Source organism: Labrus bergylta, chromosome 1 (genome assembly GCF_963930695.1).
Source record: "Labrus bergylta chromosome 1, fLabBer1.1, whole genome shotgun sequence".
NCBI lineage: Eukaryota > Metazoa > Chordata > Actinopteri > Labriformes > Labridae > Labrus > Labrus bergylta.
This window is the reverse complement of record NC_089195.1, coordinates 3,864,628-3,882,689: the sequence shown is the minus strand read 5'-3', so window position 1 is coordinate 3,882,689 and position 18,062 is coordinate 3,864,628. Positions and strand designations below refer to the sequence as shown.

At 38.4% G+C, this 18,062-nt stretch overlaps 2 protein-coding genes across 6 annotated transcripts; both read right to left on the bottom strand.

Moving 5' to 3' along the window:
* Positions 1 to 29: 29 nt before the first annotated feature.
* On the bottom strand, positions 30 to 5,155 carry ccr7 (chemokine (C-C motif) receptor 7). The gene is made up of 3 exons (XM_020652302.3): positions 5,082 to 5,155; positions 3,453 to 3,502; positions 30 to 2,854 (listed from the first exon to the last, which is right to left on the bottom strand). The coding sequence occupies exons 1-3, from the start codon at positions 5,149 to 5,151 to the stop codon at positions 1,787 to 1,789; spliced, it is 1,188 nt and encodes a 395-aa protein (XP_020507958.2). The 5' UTR covers positions 5,152 to 5,155; the 3' UTR covers positions 30 to 1,786.
* A 1,148-nt stretch (positions 5,156 to 6,303) lies between these two features.
* Positions 6,304 to 15,715, bottom strand: LOC109997722 (SWI/SNF-related matrix-associated actin-dependent regulator of chromatin subfamily E member 1). Of its 5 annotated transcripts, none has more exons than XM_029280860.2 (11): positions 15,474 to 15,713; positions 14,782 to 14,827; positions 14,181 to 14,224; positions 13,767 to 13,865; positions 12,610 to 12,690; positions 12,127 to 12,258; positions 11,732 to 11,903; positions 8,824 to 8,996; positions 8,609 to 8,710; positions 7,815 to 8,076; positions 6,304 to 7,476 (listed from the first exon to the last, which is right to left on the bottom strand). In XM_029280860.2, exons 2-11 carry the CDS (start codon positions 14,786 to 14,788, stop codon positions 7,271 to 7,273), a joined length of 1,278 nt encoding a protein of 425 aa, XP_029136693.2. In that variant the 5' UTR covers positions 14,789 to 14,827; positions 15,474 to 15,713; the 3' UTR covers positions 6,304 to 7,270. The 5 variants fall into 5 exon arrangements, with proteins under 5 accessions (XP_029136693.2, XP_020507960.2, XP_065821027.1 ...); XM_020652304.3 differs by having other exon boundaries at positions 13,761 to 13,865; positions 15,474 to 15,710; XM_065964955.1 differs by lacking the exon at positions 12,127 to 12,258 and having other exon boundaries at positions 15,474 to 15,715.
* Positions 15,716 to 18,062: the final 2,347 nt, after the last annotated feature.

Here is an 18,062-nt window from a genome sequence, read left to right as displayed (position 1 = left end):
TACCAGTGACAAATTGCTCCAAAGACAAGTTAAAAGGAAATCAAGTTTAATAAAAAAGGACAAACATAAAACATCAGATAATATATACAAGTGGAACAGACAAGTTTAAAGGGTCCTAAGCTACCTAATGCTGGTTTAACCGATGGGTCACTCGTCAGGAGTATATTTGAAAACTATGGAGCTAACTGGACCTATCTTTTATTATTGTTTATGTGTCTTAAAGAATTAACACAGTCAGGGCTTCTATTTACCAATAACCTCCTAAGATGTTCCTGCTTTGCAAATGTTTGCTCTGATAACATATATGACCTAATGTCCATGTGACATATTTATTACCTTTTTGATGTTTTTTGCCTTCTTCTTCTAAGAAAGATTCTGCAGGTTCGCTTGGGACAGAAGTATCAGTAGTAGTGCAGGAATTAATATAGCAAGAAAAAATGTCTTAACACTCTCAAATATGGTCCTGAGGTTAAATCTCTGTTTTAATATTTTGCATTTTACTTGTATTTTTTCTAGAGCTCGGAGAACTGCTTTAGCTCAGCTGGTTCATTAGGCACCCTACAGTATGTACAGAGGCAAAGTCCACAACAGGACACAAACCTGCTACCTTTACACTCATTTCCCTGTTTTCTCTTCTTTCAGTTTCCTGTATATCAGCTGTCCTATCCAATGTAGACAAAGGTAAAACATAGTAGAAAATAAATAAAAAGTAAAGCATGTTTTTTTTTAATGGAAATAAGGAGTTCTTTAGAACCTTTGCTGACAAAGTGTGTCATGGTGCTCCAATAACTCATTATCTGTGACTTTCCTCAGTTATAAGAGATTTAAGATTTACTTTATTGATCCCTGCAAGGGGAAATTTCAATTTTTACACACTGTAGTCATGCAACACACACATAGGCTGAAGTATATACACACAAATAGGATCCTATGGACATGCACTAATGGAGAGATGTCAGAGTGACGGAGCGGCCCACAGTGGTGGGGAGGGGGTTTGGTGCCTTGCTCAAGGGCACCTCTGCAGTGATCAGGAGGTGATCTGGCACTCCAGCTACCAGACCAACTTCCATACTTGGTCAGCACCAGGACTTGAACCGGCGACCCTCCGGCCTTGTGCAATCACATTTTAAAGGGGAATTCTGGTCATATTAAACCAGCGACTCATTTTTACTAAGAACATCCGATAGCCTATATATTTCTCTTTAGTGCCAGTCCACTGACAAACAAGACATTTACAGTAATGACACTCGTCTAAGCTGGTCCAATCAGTTTGTTTGTTGGTGGTATTGTGTTACCTTGGTGTTTCATTGGCTTAGCTTGAATCCAGCACAATATTCAAATATCACACATCAGTTTAATATTAAAGGGTTTTGCTGATAATTGGATTATGTCTAAAACTCTGCAGTACTCTGTTATCCCTCTCATTTGCACTTCACTCCAAAATCAATTCCTTTCATACAGTATTTTACGGCTGATAAAATCAAGAAAACTGAAGTAGCGCCAAAGTGAATTTATACATCCAATTTTGTTTACTCTAAATGATTTGTTGTACATCAAATTGTTGAATAAAAATTACTGAAGCTTTCTTTTTTAACCAAAATGATACTGCCCAAAGTTTCATCTTAACCGACGAGAAACAACAATTAAAAACAAAGCACTTAAATGGCATACATATATCTTTGCTATATACAAAAATGAATTTTTTTTTAGACATTATTCATAATGTTCAACAGACCATTTTGAGATGTCCATGTGTTCGTAGGCTTTTGTTCGTATTAAAACAGCTTTAAGGTGAAAATGTGGTGGTGGTCTCAGTGTCTGTGGCCCCTGAGCTCCTCCTCCTGCCGAGGGTATACCTGAAGAACCTCTCCTGGCTCATGCAGCCAAAGTCCTTCAACAGCTTCAGCAGGTCATTGCGAAACTTCACACCGATAAAGGCATAGACAAAAGGGTTCAGGCAGCACCTAAGGAAGGCCACACACTGAGTGACATCAGTGGCGTAGAGGAGGCGGTTATCATAGCCACAGTCATCAGTTCCTCCTTTTGCAGTAACAACTGTGCTCCAAAATAAGACCAGGTTGTAAGGCAGTTGGCAAAGCAGGAAGACGGCTACGACAGCGAGAATCACCTTAATCGCCTTGTTGCGTTCAAAGTTACGAGCCTGGCAAAGGGTCTGAACAATGCGGCTGTAACAGAAGCTCATGACCAGGAGTGGAAGGGCAAAAGCCAAAACAATCTGGCTGGTCTGGAGGCTAACACGGAGATTGTCAGTAGCGCTAGAGTAAGGGCTGCAGGTGTTGTTTTTGACGGTGGTACAGGTCATTTCTGGTATGGAGAAGATCAGTGCCATCACCCATATGACTGCTGATGACACCTTGCTAAGAAACATTGCTCTGGAGCGGTGGCGATGAGCAGAGACTGCCTTGGCGATAACAAAGTACCGGTCCACACTGATGAAAGAGAGAAGAAACATGCTGCTGTAGAAGCTGACCTTGTAGATGGTGTGCATGGCTATGCAAGGCCCTAGGCCCAGCACCCATTTTGCCATGTTGTTGGCTGCCCAAAAGGGGAGCGACAGAGAAAATAAAAGGTCTGCAAATGACAGGTTGAGCAGGAACACATCTGTCATGGTCTTGAGACGCTTGAAATAGAGGAAGGTCAGGATTACAAGTAGGTTGCCAGCCAGCCCTAAGAAGCAGATGATGGAGTAGAAGGTTGACATGAACCAGCGGCGGAATTCGCGGTTCAAATCCTTTTTGCAGATCTGAGGAAAGGCATCATAATCCATAGTGCCGTTGTAGTTATAATGGTCATACATGCTGGCTGTGTTATTCTCATCCTGAGACAAGCAAGACTGCAAAGACAGATATAATAATCAAATGAAAGCAATTGCCAAGATACATCATTCATTCATTAATACAGTTAAAGCTAGACTTTAAATTAAGGTCACAGTATTCACCATTAACTAGTTGCTTATTAGCATGCTAATTAGTAGCAAACTGGCTGCTTATTAGTCATTTTTTAGCACCTATTAGTACCTTATTCTACATGACCATAGTCTATAGCTAATATGCCACTAACTAACTAAGAGTTTGCCTTCATATCCCTCCTAATTACTGCTTATTTATACCAAGTTAGGAAGTGGACGACCATGAATTATGATCTTACTACGTGTTGCTTAGTATGGCCCTTATAATGAAGAAGTAGGATGATTAAACAGATCAGTCCCAATGAGATTACAAAGCAAAGCTTAAAGAGCTACCTGCCCCCCTTACATTTTACCCTTTGATAGAGCTTTTCAGACCGTACTTAGCGGAAATTGTGCATTTTAGGGGAAAGGTTGTGGTTAGGTACCTGCTGCTTTCACCTCTAAGTGAATACAAGTTGGTGCATACTGTAATCTCTTGTATTTTGTGATGTAAAAATATGTTACACTTTTGTGTTTGTCTCACCTTAAATCTCATTATCCATATCAGCACAGCAGGAAGAAGCTTTTGGAGATCTGAAAAAAAATGTAGTCATTTTTTAGAAACCAAGCACTTTTATAGTTTTATCATCTCCTTCCACCAATCATTCACCATGAAGAAAATTATGATATCCTCGCAATTAACTTATTTATATGTTCAGAATACTTCTTTAGGGTTATGCATTTACACAATGATACCAATGTACAGATAACAATAGAGCAGACATAACTGAAATATCAACAAAATATTACGGAAAGCTAGGGGTAGGCAGAAAAGTGAAATCTTAACAAGGGTTAAAATGACAATATTAAGAGACAGTGTCATCAGCATACAAATCAGACATTGCAATTGTTATTTGAAGTGGTAACTAGAGAGTGATGGAATGATAAGTTCAAAGGCAACTTTGACCTCATAGGGACAAGCTACAGACATATTTACAAAACAAGGGTTCAAACTGACGCAGCATGTAGCCTAAGTATCCCTAATATAACTACCAAGTAATGGTTAAACTGTGGATGGTACAGTACCCAACAAAATACATCTTTTCGTCTGACACTACCTGTCTTTGCCCACAGCTTAAAAAAAAAAGAAATTACATAAATTGTCAATATCCAAGCCCGACTGGGGAATTCAACTGACGTCATTCGGGTTATTGGATTCACAAAGCTCCTCCAGAGCCACAAACGTTTGAATTTCAGTGTATTTATTTGATAGAGACCATGGAATTTTGCTTGGTTTCAATAAAGGGTATGAACTTATATGCTGCATAGACAGGTTGTAGCTGTTGCACATTTCAATTCCTCTGCCCCTCTTTGTCTAACAAGCACTGTGCGGTTAAGACATTATACTATTAGTCATTACATAGCCGTTTCCACACACTACGTAGTACACCTTATTACTAGAACTACCCTTAATAAAAATAGGAGAAGGATAACCATTTAAGTGCTTGCCAACCACTCACTTTTTCTATTTTGAATACTCATATTACAGTACTTGTGACATTTGTGGTAGAAATTACAAGACATCCTGCCCAGATGGCAATACTGTGTTTTTAAATTGGCCCATTAAACTTGACTTCCATATTTTTGTAGTTCACTTATTAGTCACAAGTCATTAATGATCCAGTAACTGATGTAAAATGTGTTTTACATATACACATTACAGACTGTCTTAATCATAAAACTCTAAATAATTTTAACTTGTTCATTATAATCGAAGTGTGTTTTTACAGAAAATTCTAAGCAAAGTTAATTTTATATTAATAAATTGTTATCATTTAGAAGTGACAGTGGAAGTTTTGTGCTGCTCATTATGTAGACTACGAAATAAGAACAGACGTACAGTTTTATATATATATATATAGAAGACAACATCTCAAAACATGTCTGTGGTTCAATCTGCTCTTTCAGAAAGGAACTTTAACACAGGCTTAAAACGAACCTAGCATTGAGATCACTTTTAGGCGCACATGTTCAGTTTAGCATTTTTCACAGGTCACATCTTAATAAACACAATAAGTCTCAACGATCTATTTGACACTGATCATGTGTTCATTCATTACAGCAAGATGACAATCTTCTGATTATTTCAGGTCTACCCGGAGAAGGTACTCACCACTGAGAGAAGTCATGTTGACTGAGTGTACTGTGCTGTAGGTAAAGCCACTAAACAGAGAAGAGTTCATTGCCTGTGGGATGCTGGTTTCCCCTCATTTGAAAAAAAACAACACCTGAAACTTTTTTTTTTTTTCTGTAGCCCTCAAGTATCATGTGAGTTTACTCATACAAACTTGGACTGTCACTAAAGCATGTGTACCATTTGATGTTATTGTACACAACTATCTTGCAACTTTGACTTTAGGAAAAGCAGCATTACTTTGATCTGCTACTTTGTTCAAAGATAAAGTGTATCATAAACTTTACCTAAGTAATAGTACAAAGTATAAATATCAAAAAGTAAAAAGTCATCAAGCACAATCCTATATTTTATATTATGAGATATAATTGATGCATGCATTTATTATTTTAATGTTACAGCTGCCTATACATGCTATGAATGTAAAGTACAGCAGGGGAAGATATAAAACAAAAAATCTTCTTCACACATGTTAACCACGTGAGCTGGCATTCAGTAATTTTCAGCATTTAGTCAAATATTGATTTTATATTTCAAAATTAAAGTGCATCAATAGAGCGTTTCTTTTTGTGTCCTGGACACTTGTTGCACTGGACAGCAGCCGGTTCCTTGCAAAGACTACACTTTTACCCACCTTCTCTAAAGATGTGCACAGACTGCTTTTCAGAGAGATACACACCTGTATCTCTCTGCGGTTGTGGTTTCTTGCTTTCACTTGATGCAGTGCTTACCACATGCTGCAAAACGTCGCAAGCTGCAATGTAGGGGAAACCTTTAACAATTAAATGAAGCACTACCAAATCTGATCATAATCGCATATCACAAGTGGCTTACAGCATTACACTAAAAACTTAAATATGCTTTCTGGTCTAAGTCATTCATATATTCAGGAAGTAATTCTTAGTACTGTAGTGCCCACAAGTGTACCCTCAGGATTGTGAGTTCTGCAGCAAAAACAGGAAATCAAAAATAATTCCACCGCGTTGTACCCACTTCCCTACCTGTCCTGTGCAAAGGACAAATATGCTACATGCAAGCTGACTGTACGCTGCTACAAAGACATGGAGTGCTTTCATTTTTATAATGAATGCACCAAAACTGCTTACAAGTAAACCTTTGATCTCAAAGTAAAATGTCAAAGCACTTACATTTAAAAATGTAATGTTTAAATAATTGTAGTTATAAAGGAAAGCCAACTGAGAACTTTTTCAGGGTAGAAAAGTTTATTGGTATAAATATGAAAAAGGAAATTCCTTTTAAGACTGCATGTTTATGTTGTTCAAGCTCTTTTTTTTTTTTTTTTACATGAAACTCCATGTTTAAGCAAACCTCGTTACACAGTGTACACAATTACGGTACATTTAAAAGTTTTCAGCTGAAAAAATTGCAATATCGATCATAACACAAATGTTCTAAGCATACTGCTTTTGATTTGATTGACAGCTAGCAAACTTCAGAACACTGGAAGTCGAGCATTGTACAGCATTTATGATCACCAATGATTTAACAATGGATGAACTGGGGCTGGACCCAGGACAACCAATACACAAGTATCATTAAAATACTACAAATAAATAACAACCAAAAAAAACTAGCACTAATGACTACAAACTCCTGAGACAATACTGTCACTGTAATACTGATACAGAGAGTAAACAAAGAAACTCCTCCTGCTTCACAAATATGTATTTTAAAAAATCACAACATGCAAACATAGCAATAGAACCAACAATGACACTACAATACAAAAGACAACGTTAAATATAACACTTAACACTGTTTTTGATATGTGACAGCTTTTTTTCATAGAACTGTAAAGTCTGGTCAACTGTGTAGTTGATCTAGGATCTGCCAGACAGTGCAGGAGATATGTATCAATATGTGCTGAAAACGACTTGTATGGGTTTGTCTAAATGGGAATGAGGCCTGTGGAGAAAATATAGTGGCACATGTAGCAGCCATTGATTTTAGACAGAACCATAACTTAGTCAGGCGGCTTTAAGTGCTTTACACATTCATCTATTCATATTCAGGGCATATCTCTGTGTATTCAAACTTTCACTGGACTGTTAAACACTAAGCCCATCTGAACCCCTCTCGTGTGCTTTGACAAACTGAGATGGAACTGTGCAATAAATGTAATCAGAGGATAAAATCAGGTGTCAGACTCAGTGGGCTGCTCTTGCTTTGCTGGGCCCCTCCGATGGCTCACTAGTCTGAGTATCTTCTGTCTGAGCAGAGGTGGTCTCTGAGCCCGTGTTACTGTCACTGGTGCCCTCCTCCATGGCTCCCTCCGGGACACTCTCCTTGTCCTCTGAGGCCCCCTCCTCACTACCTGGAAGAGCCTCAAGGTCTTCCGAGGCCTTTGGCTTTTCTGTCATAAGGGAAAAAAAATCTGTTGTTAAAAATCATAAAGCCCTAGTACAGAGCCAGTTGGCACTATGGCCCTTTGATTTACACACTTGCAAAAAGTCGCAATAATTGACAATAACAAAGGCATCCAGTGCTTAACATGACATATTGAGGATGTATTTTATAAAAAAGAAAATTTGCCTAACATTATAAATGTAACCTTTAACCTTAGCAAAAAAAAAGTTGTGATGCTTTCCATTAAAGTCACAATATGTGCTACCAACCTAAACCACAAAAGTAGGACATTTTAATATTGATTTCATTGGACTAAGGGACAAATTAGAAGCATGTGTTTCTCACCTTGTGCATCTGTGGTGTTGGATTCTGTGTCCTCGCCTTCCTTGTTGTTACTTTCGCTGAGAGGATTTTGCTGGGACTTGCTGCCATGTGTTGCACAAATATGTTTTTCTTCCTCTGCAAGGACACAGGTGGAGGCCTCTCTTACACCTCGCTCTCCTGGATCCTTCTCTCGCTCTGACACCCGTTTGCGGGCTGCCTCTTCCGCTGCAGAGATCTCTGCAGAAATCTTCTCCATGTCTACTTCCACCTTCATACAGCAAAGCTTCAACCACAGTAGATGAGGGTTAGAACTGGTGAAAACAACTGATGTACTTAATTCGTTTTCTTGATTACAAAGGGTAGTGATGACCGGACCTGTATATTCATGTCTGCCACAGAACAAAAAGTTACATAAGATATCTTAAGAATGTAACTGAATGAGCGCATGCTTCTCTTCTTAACATCAACAATGCCTCATTTCATGTTCAGTCTTGACATCTCAGTCATAAATTGAATACAATGAAAGCCTTTATAAAGGCTAAATGGCACCACCTATTGTGAAGTGTGGACACTGCATTGAGCCAAGCAGTGCTGCATCTCATTTCAAAACAACAGTTATTATGGGGGCTACAAATTGTAAACGATGACAGATATATGATTGCAGGCACATGTGGATGGAGTTAGCAGCAGCTGGTGGCTGTAAGGCAGACATAGACTGGCACACAACCAGGGCTGCACACTGTTAGGTTAAACATGCAAAATGAAGCTTGCGTGCGAGTAAGTGATGACCAAGCCCCATGTAAAAGATGCCGTACCCTTTTGAGCTCATTTGTAAATGATTCTGTGGCTTCTATGAATTTTCTTTTCTTGTCCTGGTGGCGGTCTTCAATCTGAAGCAACTCAGCCTCCAACTTTCTCTGTAACACAAGACATGCAGGCACCACAGTGATGACATCATAAACCCATAAAAACAAAGCCATTTGTTTGCTTAATGCAACCATTGTGTCAAGAATGGAAGACTTCACCCCACCTGGTGCACCATCAAAGACTGGACTTGGCGTTTTAGGACCTGCATGCGAGCAGTGGTAACGACTGACCGCACATCAGGTACCACGCTCTCACTGAGGATCTCGCTGATCAGGCGGTGGTTGCGTTGGAAACGAGATGCAGCCGAGTGCTTTACAGAAAAGCCGTCGTCATAATCTGAAGACGAGAAGAAAAAAACATCTCGTTGTTTTATGAAATATATTTTTAGACACCTTTCAAAGTGAAGAGATATTTAACAGTGACCATCAATGACTACACACAAATACTAGACAACAGAATGATGCAAGTATCAAGACAGTATTAACAAGGGAGGATATTTCTTAATATTTATGAAGTGCTAGAGTTAGTCAGAGGCCATTTTGTGGAAATATAGCCAAAGCCAAAGCAGGATCATTATTGTAAAATGGACAAGGGGTTCATTAAAACCATTCATTTTTCGACATCTGGACTGCAAACGTTTTTCTTAGTTTTAAATGTATACTCCTTTTCCATTTGAATACAGGATAATGGTGCAGTGAGGTAAAATCAGAATACATTCTATCTGTTTTGAAGACCATAATCATCCCAAGTCCTTTTTTACAAGCTCTGTGGTGACAAAGAGTTAGGTCTAGATGGATTCAAATTGGTTATTTAATTTAATTAGGAGATGCATTCAGAAAAATACAGGACTACATCTTTAACAGTGATTGCAGCTCGGGTTTGGCCGGAATTTGAGAACCATCATTTGTCTCATTTCTAAAAGGAAAATTGTCAATTGCCATCTGCTTTAACTTTTCGACACAAGTTCTGTAAATAACAGCATTGAGAAAGTTATGGTGTGGAAACAGATGTACGTGACAGTTTATAGAGGATTATCATGTCAGATAAAAGTAAATACAAATATTTGATTACACACTGGATTAATTAAACTGGATATCTCATCAAGTGATTTACAAATCAAATGATTTAATCTAAAGCATTCATTACCTGGATGTTAGAAGATAAATTTTCCACTCATATATACTGTCCACAAATATGATACATTAAATAAGGTTTAGAAATTAGTTTTTTTTATTCTGTTTGATTATTAGCCAATTGGTTCCGCTTCTATATTTCCATTTGATCCATCCCATTTCAATTCTTTCCAACACCTGTGGCACTCATTTTTGAAGCAAAACTTTGCTAAATCTCTGCGATACAACAAGTTCAAGGTGGCTAACACACACAAACTATGTGTTGCAGAGCACCCATGTGTATGTGTAACTTGAAACTTTCCAAAGAGCAGATGACTTTGATCTGCCAAGCTGAAAGTTTCAAAACGTACCTGCCGTTGTAGGTGGTCTGACACCACAACAGGAAACTGTCAAGAAAGATACTACATTGTGATGGTAGGGTGTGACAACAATCATTTTCATATGCTCACATATCAGCAGTATTGGGATTAACACATTACTGTAACGCCACTACTATTTATCTAGTTACTTCTCAGATTTAATTACGCTGTAACAATTACTGATATATATATATAAAAGCACTCAACTTTACTCGTTAATTTACGTAAAAAGGAAGTAAAACTACTCTGATCTCACAAATCTCATGAAGCACCGATCTAAACAACAGACTTCTTCTACGACCTGTCAGTCAGTGCTGAAAAAACAACATGGACCGGGGTCACGTTAGCTCAGGAGAACACTGTGGAGCCATTTCGCCCAAACAGACGGGGCTTGATATTAAATCACCGCGAGCACTATGTTCTGTACGCCAGTTGTTGAGTCTGTTGCCTTCAGATAATGTTAAAATGTTGAGTTGTTCCCTCTCACACTGCCACAGCAAAACTAAATAATGTGAACATTAATATAAGTATGGGCTTTACTTTCCCAAGTATCTTGTTACTTATAAAGCAGTAACTCAGTTATTCAGTTACTTTTCGATAGTAGTAACTTGAACTAGTTACTAATTTTAAGTAACTTGCCCATCGCAGTATATAAGAAGACTTCAGTTTCACTTTATCATTGTGACATGTTTCAACCTTTCCTTTAAGCGTGAAACTATTCCTCTGCATAACTTACATCATGCAGGCTTTTTGTATTAAATATTAATTACATGTTCTTGAATATTAACCTGATAACATAACATCAATGAAAAACTTGACATGTTAGTTAAAGTAATTTAAATAACTGTAAGATTTCTCATTTAAACAAAAGGTTTTCTGGCTTTGCATTTGACTGTTGGCACCTCATCTGCAAGATGCTGTTAATAACAGAAACTACTTTATGGCAGCAGCTTAGAGGATGACCTCTTAAAGACAGTTTTTTATTACCACAGACTCTGAATATGCAGCCGCCTGTAGAGCTAAATCTTTTAATCACTGACGTACGTGCGGTCTGTTTACAACATAACCTACCGGGATAACAGCTCTGACATTTTTATGGACTGGGGTGTTTCTAAATAGGAATTTGTTTTATCTGTAGTTTTCCTGTACATCATTATCTTCCACTCTAACCCAGCCAGACCCCAGACAAGCATCATTTCCTTGAGGTGGGTGTAACTCAAATGTCTTCTCTTCATTGTGTGTCTCACTTGTATGAATGCGTCATTCTTTGAGACAAAAGCGAAAAAATGTAAATTTTGCAATTATGTCCAAACCAATGCCAAGAATACCTTCAAAATGTAAACAGTTTAGTAAAAGAAAAGACCATTTTCTTTCCATTGTGCAACTTAAAAGCAAAATTTAGTTTTCAAAGATGGCTTTACCAAACATGTGGATGGTTACAGCAGTGTAGGAGGAGGAAAAAGATAACAGTCTCTGGGTGTGCAGACTGGCAACTCTGTGTGGTCGTGCTGGAGTAATTACAGCTCTGTCACAGTGCTCTAAACCTTGGGAGACAAAGCATTTAGTCGAGTGGCCTTACCATCTGGATCCTCCGCTGGCTGAATGCTCATGTAAGGCTCGCCCTTGTCCAGTCTGGACTGCCTCTGACGGCTTTCCTCCTCCAGAGCTGCCTCGGCTCTGCTCTTTGCATTGACGTAGGCCAGGTAGGCTGGTGAATTGTGATAGGCCTTCATGCTCTCGTTATACTCAATCTACAGTGGAGAAAACGACAGGAATGACGAGGAAACAGAGAGGGCAAGCAGTCACAACAGGTGGACCCTTGTTTCAAATAACCAGGACAGCATAAGACAGATATTTACTTGGCACTGTTAGAAAGTAAGGAATGATGACCGGAGGGACCCACAACTGTTGGAGACACATCTACTGATCACGCATTAGAACAACCCCATAAACACCCCTTGTAAAACAACCAACCTTCTCTGCTTCGTAGTCATTCAAATAATCCTGTTTCTCCTCATCAGTGAGATCCCTCCACATGCCACCGATTATCTTCCCAATTTCCCAAAGCTTCAGATCAGGATTGGAGGCTTTTACTTGATCCCAAACCTGGTGATGAGAACCAGACATGGGTGTGGGGTTGGGTTGGGTTGGAGGGGCGATAAGTGGTTATCTCTTTGCAGAGAGGTCACAAACCAGAGGAGGCCGTGTGCTTTAAGCTCCATCTCCAAGTTGATAAATCCCACTATGTGATGTGGACAGACCTATCTAAGTCCTGGCTTAGTTGGCCTGCACACCTACCTCACCAACAACTATACATGTATGTAAAAGAGTAAGAATCTAACAAATTCTCAGATGATTGAATATATTAATATTGAATAATAAGTAAAGCATCCCTGTCTTCCAACGGAGCACATGATGATGCATAAGACAGCAGTTACATACATACTGTGTACTTACCTTACGACTGTATCTCATATATGGCATCAATGGCTTATCAGGTGGTTTGGGTGGCTTTGGGATATTTATTCCAGAAGAATTCTGGTAAAAGATTAAAATAAGAAAAGGGAAAGAGAAACATTGGGTCAGTTCACACCTTTAAAACTCACTGAGCTAGTACAGTTTGTCAAACTGTGTGCAGTCAATTGACCCAAAACTATCAAAGAGACTAAACCTTAAAAAAATATGCATCAAAGTCCTTTCTTATCACCTTAATTTACTCAATTTAATTAATGTCAGTTTAAGGACACAGGCTAGTCAGCAACCCCACAGAGTATGATGAAATATGGCTGAATGTGGGAAAAATTTAAAAATGTCACGTTAGCTGAGATTTGCTCATAATGCTATTATCAGAGTCAGCCAACCACAGCTTGCATGCAGCGACTAAATAACTGCTCAGCAGCCAGAGACATATTGAGCAGCGAGTCCGTGATGCCATGGCAACACTGATGGCATGGGTTATTTAATATGGCTGTCAGAAATGCAGACTTTTGTAGGCAGGTGGTTTTGTACTCACAGACGGACTCTTAGAAATGAGTTCTGCTTCCCATGCTGACTATTCTGCCACATATACTCTTTAAACAGTGGAAATGCAGAAAATATATCTAATTTAATTTGATACAATGCCACAGTTGATCTTGTGAAAGCTCCAAATGCTATCAATGCTCAGAGATACTTCTGCACTGTCTATCTATTGACAGCTACATTTTCAGTGTTAATATGGAGATTTACTTCTCCAGATTGTGATAATCAGCAGTTTTATCAAAATAAGAATTTATATGGATTTTTGTTTTGTTTCCCTATTTTTTTTTTTGTAAAGGCATAGTTAAGTTTGCATTGATGTGTACAATATCCAACATTTTGTTACCTTGCCAATTTATTTTCAGAGCAGAGATTGGAGCTCTTACTCTGGGGCTTTTTCTTGGCTGCGGGTCATTATCTACCTGGTGCTTTGATGGAAACAATGACACAGATTTACCATTTGAATTTAAAAGAAAGGCTTGTTTTAAAGATGATATAGATTGATCTTTGAAATGTGTATCAATAATTATACCGATTGGGTCTGCATTAAGTTCCAGGTTACATAATATTCTTAGTATTGGTATTCATACCGTTACCCGACTGTTGCTGCTTTGGCTTCCTCCCAGTCTGTAATTGTTGTAGGCCAGGTGGCTGTAAGGGTTGTAACCCACAAACCCGGCAGTGTTGGGCATTTGCTGATGAAACAAATGAGACAGAAATATGAATGAGAAATGACATAAAAGAAGAGGAGGGGAAATTAGAAGAGAAAGCCAAAACAAACATTTGAGGACAGATGAAAGGAGCTTGGAAAATGCAAACTAAAGAAACTTGCATTCATGCTTGGGCTCTATGGACATCATCTTTACAGAAGCAGAGGGGGATTTAAAAAAATACTTAGGTCTTACTAAATAACATGTTTTGACAAAGCACAGAATGTACAGGAAGGTATTTTAGCTTAATTTAGGATATCCAGACAATATTTAGTGTCATGTTAAGTTATGAATACGTACAGTTGTAGGGGCAGGGGGAGGAGGAGGGGCATAAGATGGTCTCTCTGTTTAGAAAGAAAAATTTCAACACAAACATCTTCATCAGGCCAGTGAAATAGCAGACTTTTAACAAATTCCCAACAAGCCAACCATAACTCTTTTGCACTGATGATCAATAAAGAAAACGTTTTGCTCTATGTGCAATAAATCCTTAAAAATAAAATGATCTAAGAATCATTTACAGTCAATACACGTTGATACTGCAGTGTTATATCATATGAGGGACAAAAAATGACTGAAGTGTAAATAAATAAATGTTGGGAGTAATAAATAAATATATGAATATATTTATTGATGCATTTATTTTATTATTTAATTATTTATACATTATTGTTTGCATTTCTCCCAACATTTATTTATTTATTTATACTTTAGTCATTTTTTGTGCCTCATAATATCAATATCACCTGACCTGTAGTCATAAAAACTGCAGGTGTGATGTGTTAAAATATGCATAGATATTCTGACCAACAGAGATCGTCTATAGATATGCTGACCTACAGAGATCGTCTATGGGATTAATTTATCGTCACAGTTCGCTAAAACACTCCCCGTTCCTTACTTGACATCTTTGTGATGAAGCTATAAGTCCATTCCAGTCATTGGATCTGTAACACATAAAAAGTTTTAGAGTTGCGTTACAGATCATAATTATAAGTTGCGTTGACAGGATGGTTCACAGAAAGCACAAACAAAACAAAGGAATGCCGACGATGATTGAGAAGACAACAAGGGCAGGCTAACGCTGGCTAGCATCAACGTTAGCTTTAAGTTGTAAGAGACTAGACAGGTTAGATATATAACTCCGTTAGCAATTTCATGTTTTCTAAAGAATATGTGTGGCAGCTTGTATAAGGCTTCCAATGCTAAAGATGTTACGCCTTTTGGGGTGCTAATAGGTGGGATGGCACCAGTAATTAGCCTGTCTTCGTGACTGTCTTCCGCTAGCATAATGCTAATATGCTAGCATAATGTAGCTCTAAGCTAAATGCGTAAACAGTAAACATGTGTGGCTTTTAACGTTAAGTATTTTATGACAGTGAATATTCATATTTATCTTTGCTCGTCAGCCTAATTAAAGTACGGTAACGATGTGAAACAGGCCGAGGCCTTGTTAGCAACCCAAAATAAAAATGACAGATGTCATTAGCATGCAGCGTCAAATCACATCTGCACATTTAGAGATATACAACTTCTCATAGATTTTCATGGTGACAAGCAAGTAGGTACTAAAGAGTTGTCTAGATAACTCACCATAAACCTCTTAAGTCCCCTCTAAGTAGGTTTTGGTTTTGACAGGGAAGGCTAACCACCTTTAGCTCAGAGAAACAGTCCCCAGAATAAACGAATGAAATGGGGTCCACTCATAAGATTCCTGCAGAATCTTCCAGAATTACACCCCCACCCCTCTCTCCTCATTACAGCTGTTCCTATTGTCGATGCTGATGCTCATTGCACCTAAACTGTCACTGCTGCAGGTTATTCACACATACACTCCCCTTCAAGTAAGGACAGAAGACATTTAAACTGAGCTGCATATATCAAACTGTATATTTGCACACTTGACAGCTTTTTTATCATAATTCTTTATTTATCTATCATACTATGCACTGGCAGAGCTAGTATCTATGAGTAACTGCTACTTATGCACATGGACCACTTCTTTATCCTGGCTATGTATTGTGGGCTCATGTTTTTTGTATGGGTGGGATATGTATGTATATCTAAATAAGTTAACTTGTGATATTCAGGAGATAAAAAAATAATATGTTTCTAATGTACAAAGAGAAATTGTCTGTGGATATTTGGTGCAAACCAAAACTAAGAACGTATTGTCTCATAAAGGATTGCTACAGTGTAGAAGCCTATGCTAAATTTAATTTAACCAAAAGACCCCTAGATCCCTCTGCGCTCAGCTACGTTCAGGAACATTGCCTTTAGCTTTAGAGACCGGCAGGTTTAATTCCAGAGGAAGATCGAGTTTGTTTGTTGGGTGAGTTAAGAAAAACTGAAAACGAGATTCACTTTTTGTTTTACTGCACGATGTATGCTGACATCAGGGATGTTCTTTTTAAAAGAATGTCTTCAATTTATGTTGATTTCTTTTGGCTAGACGATTATGAAAAACTTGAGTTGTGTTTTAAAAAAGGAACCTTTGTTATAGCAGATTTTGTTTGTAAAGCCTGGGAAAAAAGAGCGAACACGTTGTTTAAGACTGAACTGTGACAGGAGCCGGCAACTTTGTAATGTTATGATTTTTAAATGTAAACCACTGCAACTGAATTCTTTGGTGTCTTATAAGCCCATGAGGGTCGGGCACTTTGTGTGCGTGACACGAAAATAAATTAATCATCTTCAATCATCATCATATATATGTGTTGTGTGTATGTATGCTGGCTGCTGGAACACCTAAATTTCCCTGCTGGGATGAATAAAGTATATCTTATCTTATCTTATGACAGTAAGCATCTTTGTCGTCATTCAGAGGAAAAGAGAAAAGGTGTAATATCAAAGCTTAAGTTACTGGGGCTCCACGTTTACAAAGCATTTCTTCATAATAAGCATCATGATAAGACTTGTCAGAAACACTGCAGCTTTTTTTTTTACACCTGAGTTGTAGTGGCAAGCTGACTTAAATGATGACTGCAAATACATGGAGCCTACCATGCCAGTGCAGGTGCTCTGCAGCTTACGCTATCAGAATTATATAAGTTATGTATAATGCTGATTTACTATGTCACCATACTATAAGTTGCATTATGCACACTTTACAGGCCACTAAGCTTTAGAAAAAAATCAAGGTTGCCCTATTCACTGCTCCCCTGTTGTGAGAACTGAAATACCTTGCATTCTTGTTCACATTGTTTGAGAGCCGCCCAGGTCAATAGTTGTAATAGTGTGTTCCCTAAAAAAACAACCCAAAGCCTGTAGGATTTAGCCTATATCTCTGTCCATTCAACCTGAATAGTACTTGTTTAGGATTTGTTAATTGATTGTGTTCATTGTGACCCCGGTTCTTTCTGTTTATACTGCACACTTTAGAGCTTATTTTATTTCTGCTTGACCTGCATCCTGTATGATATGCAAGCGGACACTGTTGTGGGCTCATCCGCAGGTGTGGTGCTTTATCTTTTTTCATCACAAAGCAATGGCTAGGAAGATGTATGGAGAGGAAGGGGGGCCTGGCAGATTCCACAAGAGGCATGGGCAGGACCTTGTTTAGCCTTGGATGCCTGTGATGGAGTACATCTGGAGGTAGTGTGAAGGTCACATGCCTCCTGTAAGCTACTGTGCAGGCTCAACATGGACACTCACGCAGGGCCTCCCAGGCACAGCTGTGGGACGGTGGACGCCCAGAGGCAGTACAGGGTCTGTGATCGCTTGAACCACTCATAGGGAAACCTGTAAAGCTGTTCTGGTAAATCTGATTCGGACCCAGTTCTTAAGCCTGTAGAGCTCTCCAAAATAGACTCAGGCAGTGGAACTAAGCCGACTTGAAAGTTTACTCTGGAGGTGGACAGTAGGTATTTTTAGAAGCTGCTGTTGCCAGATTATTATGAGGTATCATCCCAGAGGTATTCCCTGGACAAATGCCTTGAGTATTATCATTATATACCTGGGGTTTTTTCCACAATAGACTCAGCATAGAGATATTATTCAATTTCTGTGTAAAAAAGACACATCAAGAATTATGTTTAATAGTTACAGTAAACTGAATAGTTACAGTTTGGCACAGTTAATTTCATTGTATTCTTGTGCAATGGCAATAAAGTCTATTCTTTTCTATTCTGACCATAAAAACATTTTCTCTCTTCTTAATTTTACATTCATATCATCTGATGA